The 23,313-nt window shown below is 39.1% G+C and overlaps 1 protein-coding gene across 10 annotated transcripts in view; it reads right to left on the reverse strand.

The window, feature by feature from the left end:
- Positions 1-23,313, reverse strand: part of Mpdz (multiple PDZ domain crumbs cell polarity complex component) — a 164,399-nt gene that overhangs the window by 137,421 nt on the left and 3,665 nt on the right. For all 10 annotated transcript variants that reach the window (NM_001305286.1, NM_010820.3, NM_001305284.1 and 7 more), the window contains exons 2-3: positions 5,254-5,323; positions 2,953-3,119 (exon numbers count right to left, since the gene is read on the reverse strand). In NM_001305286.1, coding sequence (NP_001292215.1) covers positions 2,953-3,119; positions 5,254-5,269 — 183 coding nt within the window. In that variant the 5' untranslated portion in view covers positions 5,270-5,323. The remainder of the gene's footprint in view (positions 1-2,952; positions 3,120-5,253; positions 5,324-23,313) is intronic.

Here is a 23,313-nt window from a genome sequence, read left to right on the forward strand (position 1 = left end):
TCCACCTGCAGTGCATGCAAAATTGCACATCAAATAGCCAATATAGGTATAAGGCAACAAATTAAAGTGAGCAATGGGTAATTTACATGGCCACTGGATTAAGAGCATGAAACAAATTTTATGAGTTATTTAATTATAAACATTCATATATTAGCATTTTTAAATCTAACATGATAAAGTCTAGAATATCTATAATTAAATTTTAAAAGAGAAAATAACATATAAATTTTGAAATTTTACTAGACACTTACAAAGTAAAAAGTCTGGAGAGCAAAAGGCAATGGTCAAGAATGAATGGCATCAACCTATGCTAGGCTGGAGAAAGTTCACGAAATACATATGCAAATGCAAACTCTCAATGTCCAGGGAAGGGTCACCAGCTTTGAGAGATGCATAGCCATCAAGTCTGTTTCTGTAAGAAACAAGAATTGAAAGACCTAAAACAGGCTGCAGTAACTAACCCAAAGGCAGTGACGAAACCGACATCTACTTGAAACTCTGCCTTAGAAACATATCAGGAACCTTCTTGAGCCACTGTGACACACAGAGCTACACATTTCCCTCCTTGAGCCACTGTGACACACAGAGCTACACATTTCCCTCCTTTTTTTTTTTTTTTTAAAAACTTGGTCAATGAGACAAAAATCCAAAGATATCTAAGACATGGCAGCAGGATTCAAGGACCTAACAAATTAATCTTGAAAATATAGTGTTAGAATGTAATATCAGAATCCAGCTGCTGCTCAGAAAACCGTCCTCTATAACAGCTCCCACCTTTCACAGATGCCAACATACTGAGTCCTACTTAACTGACTTCCTGGTGCCATGAGCTTTCCACCCAAGAAGCAGAGTTATAGCAAAGGAGGTTTTGGTGGACACACATCCTGCTCCTGCCCCCTCCCCTGCATCCTGCCTGGAAAGTTATGAGCCTCATATGTCCTAAGAAACATCCCCTATCCTCATAAAGGTGTAGGAAAGGCCACTTATATCCTGATTTCCTCTCTTCAGAGTCCCATTATGTTATTTATTTCTGGTGCAAAGGCCTAGTTCAGGCCTTCTCAGAGATCTGGCCATGCTGTTGCTTGTTGGTCTGTCTAGAGTTAAATAAATCTTACATCCTCATGAAACAATCTCTATCTCAGTGCCCTCTATAGCATCAGAGACATTCCCTACCAGTGATAGAAATCACAATAGGCTATATTTTGTGAAGCTCCTTACAATACTCAGTAGCTATCTCAGTAGGCTTCATGTGAACCATTTAAGCCCACAAGGCCCTAGAGTTAGATTCTATTTCTACTTGAAAGCAGCAGAACCAGGACAACCTGTAGGCCATCTGTGTTCTTTCACTGGACACAGAGGACACAAGCCCTCTTCCCTGCAGAAGGCTGCCTAACAGGCAATGATCTAGCTACTTTGCTTGACTACTAGTGTATTTTAACATACTTGGCATATGACTTAATTTTCCTGTCATTACAACTACATGTTCACAAGATGCACAAAGAAGACTTCTGGTCACTTTTGAAAAAACATAATTTGATAATATTTATTATAAAACATAATTGCTAACATAATATGGTAATATTTATGTTTATATTCTAGACACTGGTTTCTCCAAAAGGTTGTTAGTCCATCATTATTAAAATCCAGTCTTTCCAGTAACTTACCAAGAAAAGAAACACACATACATACAACAAAAACTCACTTTTAAATTCACAACCATGGCTTTTTAAATAATTAAGATGAAACTAGCTACAGAAAAATGACTTGAGGGTGTGTGTGTGCGCCTGCACAGCCTACTTGCAGGTGTCTATGCGTGTGAGATCCATTTGTTTCTCTCCCCCAGTACCACCATACCAGCTTGCAGTTGTTCATGTGTTTGTTTGTTCATAGAGGGTTCTGGGGATGGGGACACTGTTGACTATGCTGTCTCCTCAGCCCAATAGATAAATATTTCTGAAGATTCTTCTTTTTATTTATGGGGAATTACAAAAGCACACGGGAATCTGGGTTAAGGCTGGAAGACACAAAGCAAGCTTCTCTACTATCTGTTGGCATCTGGAATATCCGTCCCACTAGAAATGCTCATTCACTGAATTATGAAACTAGTTTTTAAGTTTCATTTTTACCCTTTTAAGGCAGAATATTTGCTAGCAAGTCATCCATAACCATTAAATTAATTATAAAAACATGAGAACATAATTAAATTAACTTCAAACCTTGAGAGGATAAGAACTGTTTTAAAAAACGTTTTTAAAACCTGCGAAATGGTGATTAAATTAAGTAAGTTCAAAGAACATCTGACTTTGGTTTTCATTCTGTCATGTGATATGCTTTCAGTTTTAATATAAATGTTCAAACTTTTTAATGTTCATAATTTTTCAGGGAATAAAACATGGTGTTACATTTAGAAATCCTAATGTTTATCGCCATCTGATGCTGTCATGGAAGCAAGTGCTACTTGCACACTCTTAAGAAGTGAGAATTGCAGCTCCTCTAGCTGATGACAATGTAATTATCCTCTCACTGTCAAAACAGAGGTGACTTCCCTTCTTCACACACATGATTAAACATACAAATTCATGCTACTCTCAAATTCTGTAGCTGTACTGAACGTCGGAATCTGAGTGAGCAGGATTACATGAACAACGGGGCCTAGTGATAGTGAAAACCAAGGGTGCAGCCACCCAGCCCAAACACTCTCAGCAGCCTTCCTCCTGCAGGAGCTCATGTCTAAGCATCCACACAAGCTTTCAACATAATGTCATACCATCCGCAACAACAGGGACAAAAATAACCAGCAGGGAATAGGCACTGCGAGCCTGAATGTCTGTTGGTTTAAATGACTTCATTATTTATTAACGCAGAGAGAAGTCAGCCTGTGGAAAAGCATGAGCCTTTCCTTACAAGATCTTTGCTACACCGTGATGGCCTCTGTGGGTGATGCCATCCTACCTGGTCTTTTAGCTGCTGTAGTGAAGTCTGAAGGTTCAAGATCTGACTGAAGAGTGGACTCTGCAGGACAGACTTCAGGAGACTCAGTTTGTCTTCATTTGCAACATCCCCGCGTTCTTTCAGCTTGCTTTGCAAGCGCTCTGCTGCCTGCAGGGCCCGATTTTTGTCTATTCCAAAGAGATTTTTTTCTATTATCAGTCAATAACAGAATTCAAAAGACTCGTGAAACCTATGAAGACCCTTACACCTTTAGAAACCTTAAAATAATCTCCCAAAGTGCACAGCATTGTCACATGGGAACTGAGTATGAAGCAATTTAAAAAGTACATATTTTTAATTCAGTATAATGACACTCTTTTAAGACTTTAAATACTTTTTTCTCAAAATTAAATAACATATTTACATATGCTTCAAAACAACCCAGCTGCTTGATTAGATTTAGGACCTAAAGGAAGACTAAAATCTATCACTATACATATTTAAGTTTCTTACAGTGAAGTTCATTTAAAAGCAGGAACAGGGTATAGTATATGCTTAAGCAAACAGTTGTAAAGCCCCAGAAACTGATGCAAACGATGTGTCACTGAGCTTGGCGCCAGATGTTTCCAGCCCCGTGAAAACAGCATAAAGCCTTGCATGGCCTTAAAAATCTAATCTCTTCTTTTTTAAAAAGATAAACAAACTTGTATTTATGTATAATAAAATTGATAATTAACCCATTAGTAAGTGGATGTGGCTGTGAGTGATGAATTACATCCAAAGTACAATAATTCCATGTATTAAAAACTTAAGTATTCTACACTAGATAATTTCAGAATCCTAGATAATGGACATTTCAAGGTACTATTTCAACCCTTGGAATATTTTACCCTAAAATTAAACAGCATATTTATAAATGCTTTAAACCAATAACTCAGATGACGGCTAGACATCTTATGAAAGTGAGCATGTTGACTATGCTCTGATAGGCCTACCACCTTACATACATGCTTCTACAGTCAATTTCAACACATTTCTGAATTATAAAAACACAGGTTCTTATACTTTAGAAGCCAATTTTGGGTTTTTTTTTCAAATGGAGATTCTTCAAATATGTTCTAGTACAGTCATGATGACAGCATAAACATCTACTGCATGTACATTGTATGCAATATTACATGTATATGACAGTAATCAGAAAAGAGGGGTTCACCACTAGAGACATCTGGCATTCCACAGACACTGGGTGATGAAATATTATATTGATCATGAGTACATACACACAAACAAGTTAAAGTTCTTTCAGAAATTCTAAGCAAAGATTGATAAAGATGCACGTGAGAACTCTGTTTGTTCTCTATCACATTTTCCATGGTAAGTCAGAACACAAGCCTATTACTAAGATGCACATTGATCCTTAGAGGGTGATGCTACTTAGCAACTGCTAACAGGAGGAAATCCTGAAAGCACTGTCTGAATGGAAGCCACACTTTCCCTTTCCTTCTCCTGCATTACAAGGAACTTCCCGATGTGTCCCAACAGTTTTTATGGCCTAAGATTTCAATGCAGAATGAGACATAGAAAATGTAGCCACACAGAATTTTATGATCAGAGTAGGAATGGAGTCAGATGTCAAATGTCACAACAGCTCCTTTTCCTTTTATTGTCCCATTCCCTCAAAACTGGCAACTGCTGAGGTGTCAGAGTGAACTGTACATGCCTTTCAGTACTCAGGCTCCCAAGAGCTACCTGGGGAAGGCACAGTGCTGACCGGTGAGCTCTGCAGTATGTGCCATACCTGACACAGCTTTCTACAATCAGTTGTCTCTACAACACTGCCCCACACTGCAGTGTGGGGAAGAGTGTAGTAACATGCAGATAGTAATCCCATCTCAGGCAAAATTATCTCATGCAGAAATTAAACTATTTTCACTGGAATCTGAGGTACAATTACTGCCCTATTGGGCAGCGCTTTACCTACATAAATACAAGTGAGAATAACAATCCTGTTTTAGTATTAAATTACTGTTCAGATTTCTAGTGACACCCAAATGTCATAAATAGGTTCATAAAACAGAGTAGAGCTTCTATTAAGCTTATTAAACATAATTTGTAGACTCTCGCATGTATTTATTTTGAATGATTTTTTTGGTAACAATGTGGATAAAACTGCACGAATAGAGAAATCCACTACCTAGTTCAACGCTACTGGATCAGAAATTTAAATCCAATTTACTGTGACTATATAAAGAATAGCATACCATAAAAACGGCAGATGCATGCTCATTTCTAACAAAAACAGGGAGAAAAGAGAAGTCTTACCTATGGTTTCCAACATCTTCAAGGTTCAGTGTACTCTATAATGATGCCAAACACCAACTAAAAGGACATTCTGTAGAGAAAGGAAATAAAATGGAGTCATTATGTTTTAATAAAATCTAAAGACTGGGGCTGGTGAGATGGCTCAGTGGGTAAGAGCACCCGACTGCTCTTCCGAAGGTCCAGAGTTCAAATCCCAGCAACCACATGGTGGCTCACAACCATCCATAACGAGATATGACTCCCTCTTCTGGAGTGTCTGAAGACAGCTATAGTGTACTTACAAATAATCAATAAATAAATCTTTAAAAAAAAAAAAAATCTAAAGACTGAAAAGTGCTTGGTGCTATTATAATTCTTTTTACTAAAATGGTATTGACTTAAATGTAACAGTTTGTTTCATATGCTGCAAAGAAATGATTTTAAAATGTTCCCACTAGTTGCAACAGTAACATATAATGTTGAGATGTAAGAAGGGAAGGGCTTGAAGGTGAGAGGGAGGTGAATGGAAGAGCTATCCCCAGTGCAATCACAGTGTGCTGGGCAGCATTCAGAGTACACTGTTCAACTATTCTCCTAATCCTCACTGTCCACTCACCAACAGAGGAAGCAGACCAAAGATAAGTCCCTTGTCTCGGGTGACATCACCAGTATGAAGCCAAGATCTCAACACACACCATCTGGCTCCAGAGTGCACAGTTCAAATGTTACAAAATGCTGCTCCTCAAAGGAGAAAAATTCATCTCACAACTTTTTCTCTTTTTCAATGGTAAAATTGCCATGAGACCCACTGCCTTCTCTCCTGCCTTATTCTCTGTTGCTATGATACAACACTGACCACAACGTACTTGGGGTGAACAGGGCTTGTTAGGTTCACATTTCCCCAACATAATCCATCACTGAAGGACTGTGCACCAAAGCAGGAACTTGGACACAGAAAATAGAAGAATCAGGCTTACTTTCTTGTTCTTAAGACTGACTGCTTTCTTATACAATGCAGAACCATCATCTGCCCAGGGGTAGCACAGTTCACAGTGGGCTGGACACTCGCACATCAAGTATTAGTGAAGAAAGGACCCCACAGACATACATATTAGCCAATCCACTGAAGGCATTTTCTCAATTGAGGCTTCCACTTCCTAGATGACTCTTGTTTATGTCAAGTTGAATATAAAACTAACAACAACAAGTAACTAACCAGCATAGCTATAGAGGTTAACCAATGAAGAAAACTATATTCAGTCTAAATGAAGTCAAAAATTAAGTAGACTGGTACAGACATTCAACACAACCAACTGCCCATAAGAATCTGATCCAGTTGGATCTATGTATTTTTAGAACCCATCAGTAGTCCTGTCAAAGAAAGATAACATTCATCTTATGTGATGTTCATATATTTAAAGCAAATCAATTTTAAAATTCAATATTTTAAAAACTCCTCATGATAAAGTATACCTGTTTGTATTAATGTTTAAAAATGTAGCTGTTGGGCTGGAGAGATGGCTCAGCGGTTAAGAGCACTGATTGCTGTTCCGGAGGTCCTGAGTTCAAATCCCAGCAACCACATGGTGGCTCACAACCATCTGTCATGGGATCGGGTGCCCTCTTCTGGTGTGTGTCAGAAGTCAGTTACAGTGTACTCGTATAACTAGTAATAAGTAAATAATAAAAAAAAATGTAGCTGTTCCATTTTAAACTAAATCCCCCAACACTGAGAAACCCATAGAAGTAGTGGCTACCCACTAGCAACCATCCATAAGTTCTAGTTATGATCATAGCACCATCAGGTTATATACAAATGGATCTAAAGTTATTTTAATAATCAAACACTCTGAAACACTGGGCACATTAATCATCACTCAATAGATTTGGAATTGGGAAGACACATCTTGAAGACAAGGATCCTCATAGTGTCTGAAATAAGTGATCCTCATGTTCCTTCCATGTCCTACAGACTGCTCCTCCAGTGCCTGACAGACTGCTCCTTCAGTGCCTGACAGGGCTCCTCCAGTGCCTGACAGACTGTTCCTTCAGTGCCCCATAGACTGCTCCTCCAGTGCCTGACAGAGTGCTCCTCCAGTGCCTGACAGAGTGCTCCTTCAGTGCCTGACAGAGTGCTCCTCCAGTGCCTGACAGAGTGCTCCTTCAGTGCCTGACAGAGTGCTCCTCCAGTGCCTGACAGACTGCTCCTTCAGTGCCTGACAGGGCTCCTCCAGTGCCTGACAGACTGTTCCTTCAGTGCCCCATAGACTGCTCCTCCAGTGCCTGACAGAGTGCTCCTCCAGTGCCTGACAGAGTGCTCCTTCAGTGCCTGACAGAGTGCTCCTCCAGTGCCTGACAGAGTGCTCCTTCAGTGCCTGACAGAGTGCTCCTCCAGTGTCTGACAGAATGCTCCTTCAGTGCCTGACAGAGTGCTCCTCCAGTGCCTGACAGAGTGTTCCTTCAGTGTCCTACAGACTGTTCTCCCATCTTCCAGGCAAGGACAGTGCAAGATCATCACAGAGTCACAGAGCCCTTAAGTGGGGTAAGTTGGACTTGAAATCCCCTCTGCCGGATTTCCAAGTCTACACTCTATCACACTGGCCCTACTTATTTAGACAGGGCTCACTATGCAGTCCAGACTGCCCTTAATCTTATTATGTAGTCTTCAAGCTCTTAATCCAATTCCCTCAGCCTACTAAGGATAAGAAATATGAACCTCTGAACTCATCTTCTATCTCCTATTTTCTATATTGTCCTGAATATACACTTGGTAGAGGTATCAATTGTTTAAAAGAGAATGTATGAGATGGTGTATTAAGGTACAACTACCTCTATAAAATGAGAGGACATAAAATCCATTGTAGGTAGAAATTGAAAGAAATAAACTTGTAAGAACTAGAAAACTGCATATTTATAAAAAACTATTTCCATGGATTTTACAAAACTGTTCACAGTGAATCATGGTCAGGCCAGAGGGGAGAGAAGAAAGCGCTGGATTGCTGCATTCTTCTTTAGTTTTGCATCTTGACTAAGTACATCTAGACTTCCAGAATGAACAAATATAAACATAATGCCTATTCAAATTTGAGCTACAGGAAAATTACTACTTTCTTAGTGTGTGTGTGTGTGTGTGTGTGTGTGTGTGTGTGTGTGTGTGTGTATGTGTGTGTAGATATATCTCCAGTGATATTTGTATTAAAATCTAAAATTCAAGTTTAACTGATCATTTTATTGACAATCTGGTTATCTTTGCATTTGCTTAGGAATAGTAATACTAAAACATCATTTATAATCTTAGGCCTATGTGTTTTCTGTTAACTTCTATTATGACAGTTCGTTGATCCTTAATAAGTCTCTGAAGACTTTCCCTGTGACCATTTCATTGCCCAACAATGGGTTGATAACACTATTTTTTTTTTTCTGCAAGGAATGAAAGATAAACTGAATATTTGGTTTTGTTGAGGAGCATGTACTAACTGGCCAATTTGCTCTCTGGCAAGCTGTTCTGGAAGTATGCAGGCACACACGTATGCAGCAAAGAGTCGGCAATTCAAACAGTAAATCATTCTAAATACACAGATGTCACAGCAACTAGCAAATAAACAAACCAACACAACAACAAAACAACTGCTTTGCTCTAGCACTTTAGTTTGCTCTCTGTTTGCTATGAAAACACCATGACCAAAGGTAATCTGGAGAGAAAGAAGGGGTTTATTTCATTTTGTAGGTTATAGTCCATCATGAAGGAAAGTCGGCAGACCTGGAACCCAGGCCATGGAGGGATGCTGCCTACTGGCTTACTCTTCCTGGCTCACTCAGCTGGCTCTCACACAATATAGAACCACCTGCCCATGAATGCCCTCACCCACACTAGGCTGGGCCCACTGGCATCGATCATCAAGCAAACAAACAAATACTATATGGGCTTGCTACAGACCAGTTTGACAAAGGCAGTTTTACAACTGAGGTACTTTTTGCCTGCTTTTCCCTAGTCTGTCAAATTGATGACCCCCCCCCCAAAAAAAAAAAAAACAAAAAAAGTCTAACCAGCACAGACAGAAATAATTCTGAGGAGGAGCTTCAGGAAATGCTCACACTTTTATAGTTATTATACTCAATTCTTACTACAGCATAAGTAAATATAAGATAGTAAAATCTCATCAGGGTAGCTCAGCATCTGTCACTGCATTTAAATTTAGCCTCTGTTCCCTTCACAGCTAGCCTCAGCACTTCCTGAAGCTAGCAGACAAAAGCCAGGATATAATCTCTCACGGGTAGTTTGTCATATCTGCAAGTGTTTGTGATGGCAAAATGGACACTTTCATTAATAATTCCTACTTTGGGGTAACACTACTGAACTGCTGTCTCCAAAGCAGGGACGCAGCACAGCATCTACCCACACCACAGCTGCCCAGTAGTTGCAAGCAGACTTTGACTAGCATCTCCTCCTTTGAACTATCTCCCTCATTTTTTAGGCCCTGATCAAAAAAGCATTCCTGAATGCAAGTTTATTTTCACATTCACAGCTATAAATCCTTCTGGATTCCTACAATAAATGCAGAATTTATTAATTCTAAACTTACTCCAAAGTCAAAGAAACTTAACTTCATAAGTACTTCACATGCTGATCAATATTATCTCCTCTTGGCAAACTTGTGCTACCTTTGTAGGGCTGTGAGTTAAATTATCTCTCAAAAGTGAAAATACGGATTAGAGGAAGGTTTTGGTTTTTACTAATTCAGCCACGGTGTGCTCATATGACTGGAATGCTGTCAAGTGACAGAAACAGAGAAATGAGAAATGAGGACAGGATAAGAATCCAATGCTTAGTGAATAGAAGACACAGTAATCAGCAACAACAAAAAGAAAAAAACAGAAATGTAAAGGGGTGATCCCAAGGCCACAGTGAGAAGTCAGAAAAAGCTTCCCAGAGCTATAGACCCCATACCCCTCTCAGACTCCAAAAAATGGGCAGGAGTTAGAGCTGATGTTGAGTGCTCCCTGTGGTGCTCCCTGCAGTGTGGCAAGGCAGTATACACGGCACCTTCTGAATACAGAACTTTGTTACCTCTGACAGACATGATGAAGCTAGGGATAAGGACACTCCAAATTACTAAGGAACTTGAGTACAAAAGTTTGGATTCTATTTAAAGTTTATTTTGGTCAAGTATGTAATATGATCAGATTGTATTTCAGGTCGATGATCTGTGATGGTATAAAAGATATGCAAAATTCAAGTGAAACTGGAAATGAGATCATGCAAGAGGGATGTTCAGAATACAGAAGAAAGTAAAAATAAATGAGAGTGAAAGACAGATCACAAGTCGGTAAGGAGCTAAAGCCACAATAAGCTAAAGCACACAAGAGAAAGCAAGTACAGTACAGATTCCAGCATTACTATATGGGGTACTAGGGAGGTGACCCATAGTACACTGTAACTGACTTCTGACACACACCAGAAGAGGGCATCAGATCCCATGACAGATGGTTGTGAGCCACCATGTGGTTGCTGGGAATTGAACTCAGGACCTCCGGAACAGCAATCAGTGCTCTTAACTGCTGAGCTATCTCTCCAGCCCAACAGCTACATTTTAAAACATTAATACAAACAGGTATACTTTATCATGAGGAGTTTTTAAAATATTGAATTTTAAAATTGATTGGCTTTAAATATATGAACATCACATAAGATGAATGTTATCTTTCTTTGACAGGACTACTGATGGGTTCTAAAAATACATAGATCCAACTGGATCAGATTTTTATGGGCAGTTGGTTGTGTTGAATGTCTGTACCAGTCTACTTAATTTTTGACTTCATTTAGACTAAATACAGTCCCTGAACTTTCCAAAATCCAGAACTGTTCAGAGGATAAATTTCTATCGTCTCAGCCATGAGCTTATAGTATTTATTAGATAGTTGCTCATATAGTACTTACTAATAAACAGGTATGGTAGCCTCAAGTCAAGGAATATCTACCGGGAATTTGTCTTCCCTTCTTTCAAGGAAGCTAAACTCTACTTTTTTATAAGTAGATCAGTGAGTGTATAAATACTTACAGATAAAATGGTTCAGTGTTGGGCTGGTGAGATGGCTCAGCAGGTAAGAGCACACAACTGCTCTTCCAAAGGTTCGGAGTTCAAATCCCAGCAACCACATGGTGGCTCACAACCATCCGTAATGAGAGATCTGACTCCCTCTTCTGGAGTGTCTTAAGACAGCTACAGTGTACTTACATATAATAAATAATAAATAAATCTTTCAAAAAAAAAAAAATGGTTCAGTGTTTGGGACTTGTTTCCATGACAATGATTAAGGAAATGCTAGAGAAGCAGAGAAACAAGCCCGGCCATGAGCTGACTGGCTAGACTCCAGTCTTCTGCCTTCACGTATTATTTGATCATGTATTATTTGAAATTTTTCATAATAAGAATTAGAAAAATAAGAGATTGGCAACAATTGTAAAAATGTTAACAATATCTGCTTTGGGAAAACTGTCTGGTTTGTTTGTTTAATTTTAATTACAGTACTTTTCAAATCTTCTCTGCCTTCTTTATTGGAGAAAAAAATGTTACTTGAAGCTACTAAACTGTAAATGTCATCGCCATTGGTGAGTTCCCACACATATAACTTCATTCAGTCTACATGACTTAATTCCAGCCAGACTAAAACAATTTGTTTTACTCCTGTGAGTATTGTGTCCCCTTCTAAGGACTGAAGCATCCACACTTTGGTCTTCTTTCTTCTTGAGCTTCATGCGGTCTGTGAATTGTATCATGGGTATTCCAAGCTTTGGAGCTAATATCCACTTATCAGTGAGTGCATACCATGTGTGTTTTTTTGTGACTGGGTTACCTCACTCAGGATGATATTTTCTAGTCATCCATTTGCCTAAGAATTTCATGAATTTATTGTTTTTAATAGCTCAGTAGTATTCCATTGTGTAAATATACCACATTTTTTGTATCCATTCCTCTGTTGAAGGACATCTGGGTTCTTTCCAGCTTCTGGCTATTATTAATAAGGCTGCTATGAACATAGTGAAGCATGTGTCCTTGTTATATGTGGGAGCATCTTTTGGGTATATGCTTAGGAATGGTATAGCTGAATCCTCAGGTAGTTCTATGTCCAAGAGCTCCTGTCTAAAAAAAATATAGGGACAAAGTGTGGAGCAGAGACTGAAGGAAAGGCCATCCAGAAACTGCCCCACCTGGGGATCCATCCATATACAGGTACCAAACACAGACACTATTACAGATGCCAAGAAATGCTTGCTAATAGGAGCCTGTTATAGCTGTCTCCTGAGAGGCTCTGCCAGAGCCTGACAAATACAGAGGTGGATGCTTGTAGCCAACCATTGGACTTAGCACTGGGTCCCCAATAGAGGAGTTAGAGAAAGGACTGAAGGAGCTGAAAGGGTTTGCAGGAAGAACAACAATATCAACCAACCAGACCCCCCAGAGCTCCCAGGGACTAAACTACCAACCAGAGAGTACACATGGAAGGACCCATGGCTCCATCCCCATATGTAGCAGAGGATGGCCTTGTCTGCCATCAATAGGAGAAGCCCTTGGTCCTGTGAAGGCTCCATTCCCCAGTGCAGGGGAATGCTAGGGCAGTAGGTGGGAGTAGGTGAGTGGGAGGGAGAGCACCCTCATGAAAGCAGGAATATGGGAGAGGGGGGCCCTGGAGAACTAGGAAAGGGGATAACATTTGAAATGTAAGTACATAAAACATCCAATAAAATAAAGACTAAAAAAATAACAATGGTATTATTACCTTTCATTTCTTAGGATTCCTACTGTTATTCACTTCCTTAGTTTTAAAACTTCCTCTCTTTTTAGAGGGCCAAAGATCCCATGGTGATGAAAAAATATGTAGAAAATTTAAGTTTAAACATTTTATTAGTTATGAATATATTTATATAACAAATACATTCAAACTAACAAACATTCCTTAACTTTGCTTTAATTTTCAAAATTACTTTGAAGTGGGTTTTGAAAGTTACTTTTACTTATTTTATCCTTTTCCTTTTATTTTTTGTGTATGTGTGTTTGGTCTACATGTATGTCCGCATTCATTTTGTAGATGGCTACCTAAAGGGGTATTCATACCCCTTCAGAAATGTATGTGTTTCCTTCCTAAATTATGGATACCCCAAAACACAACAATACTGTTTTTATAGACTTGAATCTACTTCCTGAGTTACATATTTAAATTATGATTTGTAATTTTTTTAGCTAAATTATTTTATTCTCTGCTTGTAATCTACTCTGATGTCAATTCTAGAGTTAGAAAAAAACTTCAAAACACATGTAGCTGAGAGACACATGCTCACTGTGGTTGGTCCACATAAACCAGTGGTTTCTAGGTCTGTGGCTTAGAGCTGTTGCTATCCTTCAAGTATCAAATTGGTGGAACATTTTTAAAGAGTACTAGATAAATCAAATCTGCTTTAGTTATTCTAGAATTTTATGCCTTCCCTTCTCCACTTTCATCAAGTTGTTATTGTTAAGAATCCAAAATAAACATTAAAATTCGGTTCTGATACCTTGTCTTTGGCACTTGTCTCTCTTGTGTTCCACCCACAGGCCTAGATGACAGGACTCTTCTCCAGAGTCAACTCCCCTCAGCATACTGACTCAGGAAATGGTGCTTCTAATGGAAATTTACTCTCTTCTGTTCTCTTACTCCCTAGTGAAAGTCAAAGGAATTTGGATTGTTGGGCAGTTTGCCCCTGTTCAGAACCTCATTTTCAGTGTTAAGGGCCAAGATACCAGATGCCACACATATTTCTTGGACAGAGCCAGGCAGAGGGATTCCTCCAAGGGTGGCTCTGGCAAATTAACACATTAATACGAGGAGATTCTAGATCCAGCCCCAGCCCCACAAAACAACTCACTTGGGCCACTGTTTTCTTGGGAGCCCTCAAACCCACAGAAGGATTAATTCTGTGTTACAGAATCCTCAGGTGTAATTCCTATACTGGAAATTAATTCTCTAGAGAAGTTACTTCTGGCGCTCACTGTCTGTCCTTTTGCCTGCCTGGAACAAGGCAATTAATTCCCCAATGAACTGAGCACATTGTGTCCTTGGTGCTTATAAAACGCATGGAGACTCAAGCATCCCCATGGACACAGAACCTTGGCTGGCAGTTGGTTTGCAAGAGTTCACAGTTGCAGGAGGAGGGGCTGGTACTGAAGATGTCTGTCATTCCTTGGCTGCCTACTCGGTCACAGGATTTCCATTGAGTTGGTGAGATGGGAGAGCCAATCCTGAGGCAGAACAATATGTGGCTTTGTCAACTCTAACAGAGACATTCCTCAGTGGAGTTCTAACAGGTAGAGAATACAGACAAACTTCACTGAAAAACACTATGGAATTAGGACAGGGGGAGAGGCAAGGTTCTCTCTAACAACCTCAAGTTTATACAATTCTTCCAATGTCATTTTCTATGGTACCTTTTAGCTCTTTGAGACTAAATCTATTTCAAATGCTCTCCATTATTTTCCCAAGTGGTTCTCCAGTTCTTGCATCTTTCCTACAGAAATCATCAAGGGTGTCCTCTGTCACTTTGCCTACGTAGTTACCCTGAGCTATAAAACACTGCACGTAATTAGGTATTTTTATCCTTCCTCATCAATCAACGCTTCTAAATTCAGTGTATGGCTGCCATGATTTCCCTTCGCTGAATCTGGATAGGAGTAAAGAGAAAGTTTGCAAGTTAATTTAAGAAAAGGCAGGCTCATATTTCTGATCAGAAGTTATCTGGTAAGAAAACAACACCCTAGAGCTAGAGTTAATGTGGCCCTTTTCTCTCCCATGCTATGCTTTTGGTGACTAATGGCTTGTGAGCCCTCTTGGTTGAGTTCCAGGTCTGCTTAGAGAAAAGCGGGGAAGGGAGTTGAGCCGTTTCCAGTGAGCATACTCTCACTTTCTAAGGCCATTCTCTACTGTGGTTTCCACGGAGTACTTCAAAACCCTTAAATACAGCTGATGTAAGGCAACAACTATTTCTTTCATAATTATTCATGATGAATTATTTTAAAATAGTAAAATAGTTTTATCTCAAAGCTTGCTAACACCAGATTTTATAGACACAGAAGTACAATCCTGGAGATTTTACCGGAGCCATCATTATGTTCCTAGAGATACTGAGATCACATATGAAGACTTTACATAATTAAATAGCAAAACTTATTTAAAATTAATTTGGTTACAAATGAGTTTGGAAATGGAACAGAAGTAAATAAGGACGAAAGATCAAAGTCTTGGTCATATTCTGCATAATTTTTGTGATTGAGAAAAGTAGCCTGGTTCCTCAAACACAATCTACCATCAAATACTCCCTTAGACATATTACCACTGAAATGTCTAAGATGGAGGTAGAGATGTAATCTACAAATGAAGGCAATAATCAATCTATTTGGAGCTTTTGAAATACGCTGTTCACTAATCACAGCTAATGCAATTGCATCGTGCAGGGCATGGTGCTGCAGACCATTAGTCCCAGTGCTTGGGAGGCAGAGGCAGGTAGAACTCTTGTGTTTGAAGACAGCTTGGGCTACATGGAGAGCTCCAGGATACCCAGGGCTACACAGAGAAACCTGCCTTGAAAAACCCACAAACAAATTTGTATCTAAGTATTACTTGCAGCAAAATTGTGCCTAAGTACTACCTGCCTTTACATCTACTGTAATAATGACTCATCCTGAGAACAAAACAATATGCACATATTTTTACTGTATACAACTGAACTATCTATGAAATATGAATAGTATGTCCCTTTTCCCTTGAGCCAATGATATGTATTCTTCACAGATGCTTTTAGAGCCTCCCATTTTCAGATAAGACAGGGGGTCAGGAAGTCAGTGTTTTCTCTGTGCAGACAGCCTATAAGCAACAGAGCCAACATGTAGATAGATCCAACCTAGGAATCCACAGATCAAAGGCAAGGAAGTCTCCAGCACCAACTCCCACTGCTGGCTTCTAACAGTAATGATGTAGGACAAGCAACAGTTACACGTTTTCAGATTAAATAGCTCAGGTAGCTGGGCTTTCCAAGGTTCATAGTTGCTTTCTTAGATAATTCTCTTGAATAAACACATCAGTTTCTTAATTATGTGATCCTAGGTTGAGTACTTCCCTCTTTGAGTTGTTCTAACCACTTGGTAAAATCAGCTATAGTTAACATTTGCAAATGCCTAAAAGAATAGACATGAAAAACTACTTTGATTACTAATTTGTATTTGATGTAATATCCATATATTAATCTCTGTATTTTTGTATTTCCAACAGCTATCACAGTAAGTCCCTAATTTAATCAAAGTTACTCATTTCTAGAGTAAGAACAGTAAACTACCCCATTATGACTGATGTGGCAAAGCAAAAACTTCTATGACACCTTTCCCATTTACCGAAAACTCTTTTTTATATAAAGTATGGGGGGGGGGGGGTGCACATGCGCGTCTTCACATATATGTAAGAGTGCATGTGTGCCTATGTATTTAGAGGCCTGAAGTTGACGTTAGCCACCATCCCTGACAGATATCTGCTTTTTTTTTTTTTTTAATTGACACAAGGTCTCTACCTGAACCCAGAGTTCATGGACCCCCAACTAGTCTACCTAGTCAGTCCTGCCTCTGGCTCCCAGTTGTCAGACTAAGGAGACCTGCAATCTAGCCTGAAGTGTGTACATAGGTTCTGAGCATCCCAACTCCGGCCCTCGTTCTTGGATGGAAGGATTTTATCCATGAGTCATCTCCTCAGCCAGGAACACTTTTTTTTTTAATATTTTTTATTACGTATTTTCCTCAATTACATTTCCAATGCTATCCCAAAAGTCCCCCATACCCTCCCCCCCACTCCCCTATCCACCCATTCCCACTTTTTGGCCCTGGCGTTCCCCTGTACTGGGGCATATAAAGTTTGCCTGACCAATGGGCCTCTCTTTCCAGTGATGGCCGACTAGGCCATCCTTTGATACATATGCAGCTAGAGACAAGAGCTCCGGGGTACTGTTAGTTCATAATATTGTTCCACCTATAGGGTTGCAGATCCTACCTACAGTCCTAAAAAATCATATCCCGCCCCAGAGGGGTTGAAAAAAGTAGAACTCGACCTGAAAAATTCCAAATTGAAAAATTAAGTTTAGTGTTAGTAGTGGCACATAAAGTGTCATTAACCAGAGAGATTAATGGAAAGAGCTTAGTTCTGACTTAATACAGCAAGACGCGGAGAAGCAACTGTAGGGGGAAGGAAGAGCTTGTAATAAAGTGAATAAGCTGAAAAGCAAAGAAAGACACATGGAGAAAAGTATGTAGCTTGACTGTCAGAAAAAAATAAGTCAGCACTTAAAAATGTTACAGAGGCGTCAGACATTTTTATTACAATATTCGCCATATAAAATAAACTGATGTTATTGGTTGCTTTAGAAAATCAACCACAAAATAAAACTATACATATTAATCTAGAAATGTAGACATTGACACAAACTAACAAGTCCAAAACTGACGACTATATTATTTCATCAAGTATTAATCACTGAAACCTTCCTAGCTATGGGCCATAGGGAAATTTAGCAACAAGACAAGCTCAGAATCCAGGTTTTCCATTCTCCTTCAAACGAGGGCTTCACTCCATCTCACCTGCCACTCCTCCTCTTTTCTTTTGGTATTCCAATATAACACAGAGAATCTAACTTTCTTTTCCTATTATTGTTTTGACAAGATACTCCCAAAGACAACTCAAGAGAGAAAGGTTTCTTTCAGTTCACATTTCAAGGGTTCATTCCACCCTGGCAAAGCAGTCAAAGCAATAGGAGTGTGAAGCAGGTGACTATGGTATGATGGCTAGAAACTCAGAAAGCAAAGAGCATCATCAATGCCTGTGCCCAGACTCAGAAAGCAAAGAGCATCAATGCCTGTGCCCAGACTCAGAAAGCAAAGAGCATCAATGCCTGTGCTCAAAACCCAAGAGTGTTTTGACATCTTGTCAAGCTGCCAGCCAGCAGTAGTCATCCATAGGCTTTCCTCATGCTGGAAAAGCACTCTAGCCACCTCCTCACCATCAGATAAAAGAAGACACCAGTGTCGTTCAGCGTGATCAGGCATGAAGCTTTGTTTCTAACAGTTTTTAATGACAGAATAATTCTTAAACATAACAGTACATTTTAAAATGCTCGTGTCTCCAACCTTAAGCCTCTTGCTTTCCCATGTGCACATTTTGCATCTCCTTTTTCTTCACAAACAATTTAGGGACCAGTGTTTACATATTTTCACATCTAATTTCAATCTTTTTTAAATTAAAGATGAATACCCAAACTGTATAAAAATCTTCATTTGGCTGGCATGGCGACTGCAAGCGCAAGAATGGCAGAGAATAAGGACACAAGCCTACCATCTGAGTCCAAGCAGAATGGATGGCCCAGCATCACACTGTGATGCGCTAAGCACCCAACATCATCATCGGGAATCAATAGGACTCTGAAGATGAGACACATCAACCCCTCCCTGGAGAATGGACAGAGAAAAGAAGGGATCCAGAAGAAGGAACATAATTTCTTGCTGAGGAATGGATAAAGAAAATGTGGTACATTTACACAATGGAGTACTACTCAGCTATTAAAAACAATAAATTTATGAAATTCTTAGGCAAATAGATGGAACTAGAAAATATCATCCTGAGTAAGGTAACCCAATAACAAAAGAACACACATGATATGCACTCACTGATAAGTGGATATTAGCCCAGAAACTCAGAATACCCAAGATACAATTCGCAAAACACATGAAACTCAAGAAGAAGGAAGACCAAAGTGTGGATACTTCAATCCTTCTTAGAAAGGGGAACAAAATACCCATGGGAGGAGTTACAGAAACAGAGTGTAGAGCAGAGACTAAAGAAACAAACATCCAGTGACTGCCCCACCTGGGGATCCATCCCATAAACAATCACCAAACCCAGACACTGTTGTGGATGCCAACAAGAGCTTGCTGACAGGAGCCTGATATAGCTGTCTCCTGAGAGGCTCTGCCAGTGCCTGACAAATACAGAAGTGGATGGTCACAGCCTTCCATTAGACAGAGCGCAGGGTTCCCAGTGAAGGAGCTAGAGAAAGTACCCAAGGAGATCAAGGGTTTTGCAGCCCCATTGAAGAAGAAAGCAGTGTTTTTTTTATTACACTTTCAAGAATGGGTCAGAAAGTAGTAACAAACACATAAAGACTAACACTGACCCAGCTGGACAGGTGCCCTATACCTGTGTTCCAAGCACTTGTAAGGTAGAGGAAGGACAATCACAGCCTGGCACTGATACCTTTTCTCAAAAGACCAAAAACAAAACAATCCAAGAAAGGCTCAACGGGTGCAGCCAGCAGAATACTCTGTCCAGGCACAATGAAGCCACCTCTTTTGACTGCATCTTCCCCACAGCTTAGATGCATGATTTAAAGCGCTATGTTTACCAACATGGTAGCCAGGAGCCAGCGTATCTATTTGGCTTCTGAAATATAGCAAATTCTAAATGATTATATTCTGTGTATAAAATATAGCAATGACTGTGGAGACTTTTTTTAAAAGGGAAGACAAATACTTCATCTGTAGCTCATATTTTATTTCATAATTAAATAATATTTTGAATAAATTATACTGAACAAAATACACTGTTAAAATAAATTTCATCTATTTTGCATTTCTCTTTTCTAGGGCTCCTAAGAATTTTTAAAGTTATGTATTTCAGATGGTTCTGGGTTAAGAGCACTTTTTGCTCTTGCATAGCACTAGGTTTCTGTTCCCAGCACCCACATTAGTTGGCTCACAACTACCTGTCACTCCAGTTCCAGAAGACCAGAACACCTTCTTCTGGCCTCTGCATGAGCCCACAGGAACCTGCATATGCACATGCACTTAACACACATGCACAAGCACACACACACACACACACACACACACACACACCTTTATAATTACATATGTCTTCTACCTTTCTGTTGGAAAGGCCTGACCTAGAATAAAATAGGTTTTTAGTTCGTCCTGTCTCTAATTCTTGGTATACTCAATGGTCTCAATTGGATCATTTACAGACTACCTATTATTTGTATAATCCTAACAGCAAATTACGCCTTTACTGGTTAAAGCCTTACATATTCCTATTGTATGTTTTTATATGGAATTACAGATAATTCTAACAAAATGTTTTTTAAAATACTAAAAATATGCACACACATGAAAAGAATTTTGACAGGGAGTCTGAAAATAAAACACAAAATTCACTATACTATGAATATATAATAAATAATATATGTAATATGAATATATGCTATGCTCAGAGGAAGTATTTCTTGAATTATTTATTCTGACTTATTCACCTGATAATATCAAAAGTTAAGGATCTTGGAGCCTTTTATTTTAAAATTCCCAGTAGTATTTTTTTTGAAACATCTAATAAAACCACTGAAATTCTATGACTTCCCAAAAGTAGCCTAACTTTAAGAAGACTGAAGACTCACTGCCAAATAACAAAGTCTGATGCACATTAAAATACAGGAATCAGAATCCACTATCCTAAGGTCTATTTTGATATGGAGGCAAAAAGAACCAGAAGACACAGACATTTTCCTTGATACTCCCTTTCTAACCCAAGTGGGACATAAAGTTACTGTTTTAATATATATATATATATATATATATGTATGTATGTATACATATATATATATATATTCTTTATTGTTACTAGTGAAGATGTTACTAGCCTTTCCCATGTCCATAAAATCAAAACAATTCCTACTGTACACACCAGAAACACATATACACAAACACACACACACACACACACACACACACACGCCCACTTTTCTGTCACCACTCAAGGTATTCATTTCTGTGTGGCCTTCTTGCAAGTAAAATTAGAATTGATGTTATGTGTTTGACCTTTTTGCCAGTAAATCTATCTTTTGTTGATTTAATTTATAGTTCTCAACTGTAGAACCTAATTGGTTCTATAGCAAAAACTTCTACTCATCCACAAAAGTAAGAATAAATATACTGTAATTGAATAATGAAAGTACAAAAGAAACCTAAGCCATTAAAGTCTCCTTAATTGTATATCTATGTTCGGTGAACTAGTAGAGAGCAAGGAACAGAACTAAGTTGTAACTATAAGTTTAAATTGCTTTAGTTTGAACTCAAAAATAATTATATAGAGAAAAAGCTATAGCCTTCTGTATAATCAGTCTATTCAGTTTAGTCAAGATCTGTTTATGCCAGCTCATCTGCAGTGATAGAGAGCACACTGCTGGTCCCTGAAGAAGGGGCTTGGGTAGGCAAGGGAGGCAGAAAAGAAATAAAAGGGCCATAAGGAAACTTTTTAGGGCAACAAATATGTTAAATGGCCCTATGCCTCCCTAAGAAAACAAGAACTTCCTGGGTTGAACAAATATTCATGCTAGAAAACAATAATTCAGTCCCAGATGACCTATCATGTTGTCTCCAATCAGCTACAAGAAAGACTAAAACGTTTGCTGACTTAGCTTGATCCACTCTATACTCAACAACCTTCACAATACGCAGCACTGCAATGCTGTACATGTGTGCATGTATCTACACATGTATCAGTGTATGTACATGTCCCTGTGTGTGCTTGCATGTGTGAGTGAGTTACATGAGCCTGTAGGAACCAGAGGTATACGTCAGGTGTTTTCCTTTATCATTCTCTGTATTGGAAACACAGTCTCTCACTGAATTTAAGAGTTGCTTTAGCTAGCTGGCCAATAAGCCGCAGGGAGCCTCCTATCTCCATTCCCTCTACCCTTAACTGAATGTAGGGCCCTGCTATTGTCTTTTGCATGCATGGTGGGGATCTCCACCTTTGATTCCCATGACTACAGGGCAGTCAGCTCATCAACTCAGTACCTCCAAGAAAACTGTGACCATTGTAGAGAAAGAGAAGGGGGACCAGGAAACACTCTACTAAAGTCTTCACAGGTACACAATCTGTCTGTCTGTCTGTCTCTCTCTCTCTCCCTCCCTCACACACACACACACACACACACACACACACACACACACACAAAACTAAGCTACCTTTTCCATTTATATCTATTACCCTTCAAAAGAAAAGCTCCAAATATATAAATGATAATTAATAGAAGCTAAGGTCTATCCACTATATAATCAGAACTAATAATGGTAAATATTCACCAGAACCTAATTGTTTTACATTAAAATGTGTGTGTGAGTGTGCATGTGAGTGTGTGTGTATGTGTGTGTGAATGTGTGAGTATGTGTGTGAGAGAGAGAGTGAGTGTGAATGAGTGTGTATGTGAGTGTGTGTGTGAGTATGTAAGTGTGTGAGTGTGTGTGTATGTGTGTGTGTGTTTGTGACTGTGTGTGTGAGAGTGTGTGTGACTGTGTGTGTGAATATGAGTGTGTGTGTGTGATTGTGTGTGTGTGTGTGAGTATGAGTGTGTGTGAGTGTGTGTGAGTGTGTGTGTGTGTTTAGTTTACTGTATGTTCTTTTCATCTTTCTTACAAATGTTTCCTTTCTCACTTTTTCCTCATGCATTTATTTACAATATCTTAGAGTTAGAGATAAAAAATGTTTTATAAGTATAAGAATAATAAATAAATAAAGATAAGAATTCTCTAAACCCAACAAATCTAAATATATGAAGGACAGGAAGGAAAGAAAATGTCAGACTCTTGTCTCCATTTCCTCTGCTGTTGCATGGTTTTTCTTCACCCAGATGGCCAGGACTGGAAGAACGGCTTTTGCTTGTCTCTAAGTCATCTGGCTACATATGATTACCCTGCCTTTTTAATCTTCTATTTTTTTTTTCTAAGAGGGGGAAATTTTCAAAAGGGAAAAAGTTTATGACAAAAATTGGGCCACAAAACACACATGGGACATAGTTTCTAAATCAATGAAATAGTACTAGGTATAGTAGTATGCTCCTACACAATCCTAGAACATCACAGGTGGAGGCAGAGGAATCATGAGTTCAAGGCCAGCCTCAGTTACTCAGTGAATCAGAGGCCAGCTAAGGCTACATCAGACCCTGCCTCAAGAAGCAGAAAGTTAATT

This window comes from Mus musculus, chromosome 4 (genome assembly GCF_000001635.26).
Source record: "Mus musculus strain C57BL/6J chromosome 4, GRCm38.p6 C57BL/6J".
In the NCBI taxonomy this organism is placed as follows: Eukaryota; Metazoa; Chordata; class Mammalia; order Rodentia; family Muridae; genus Mus; species Mus musculus.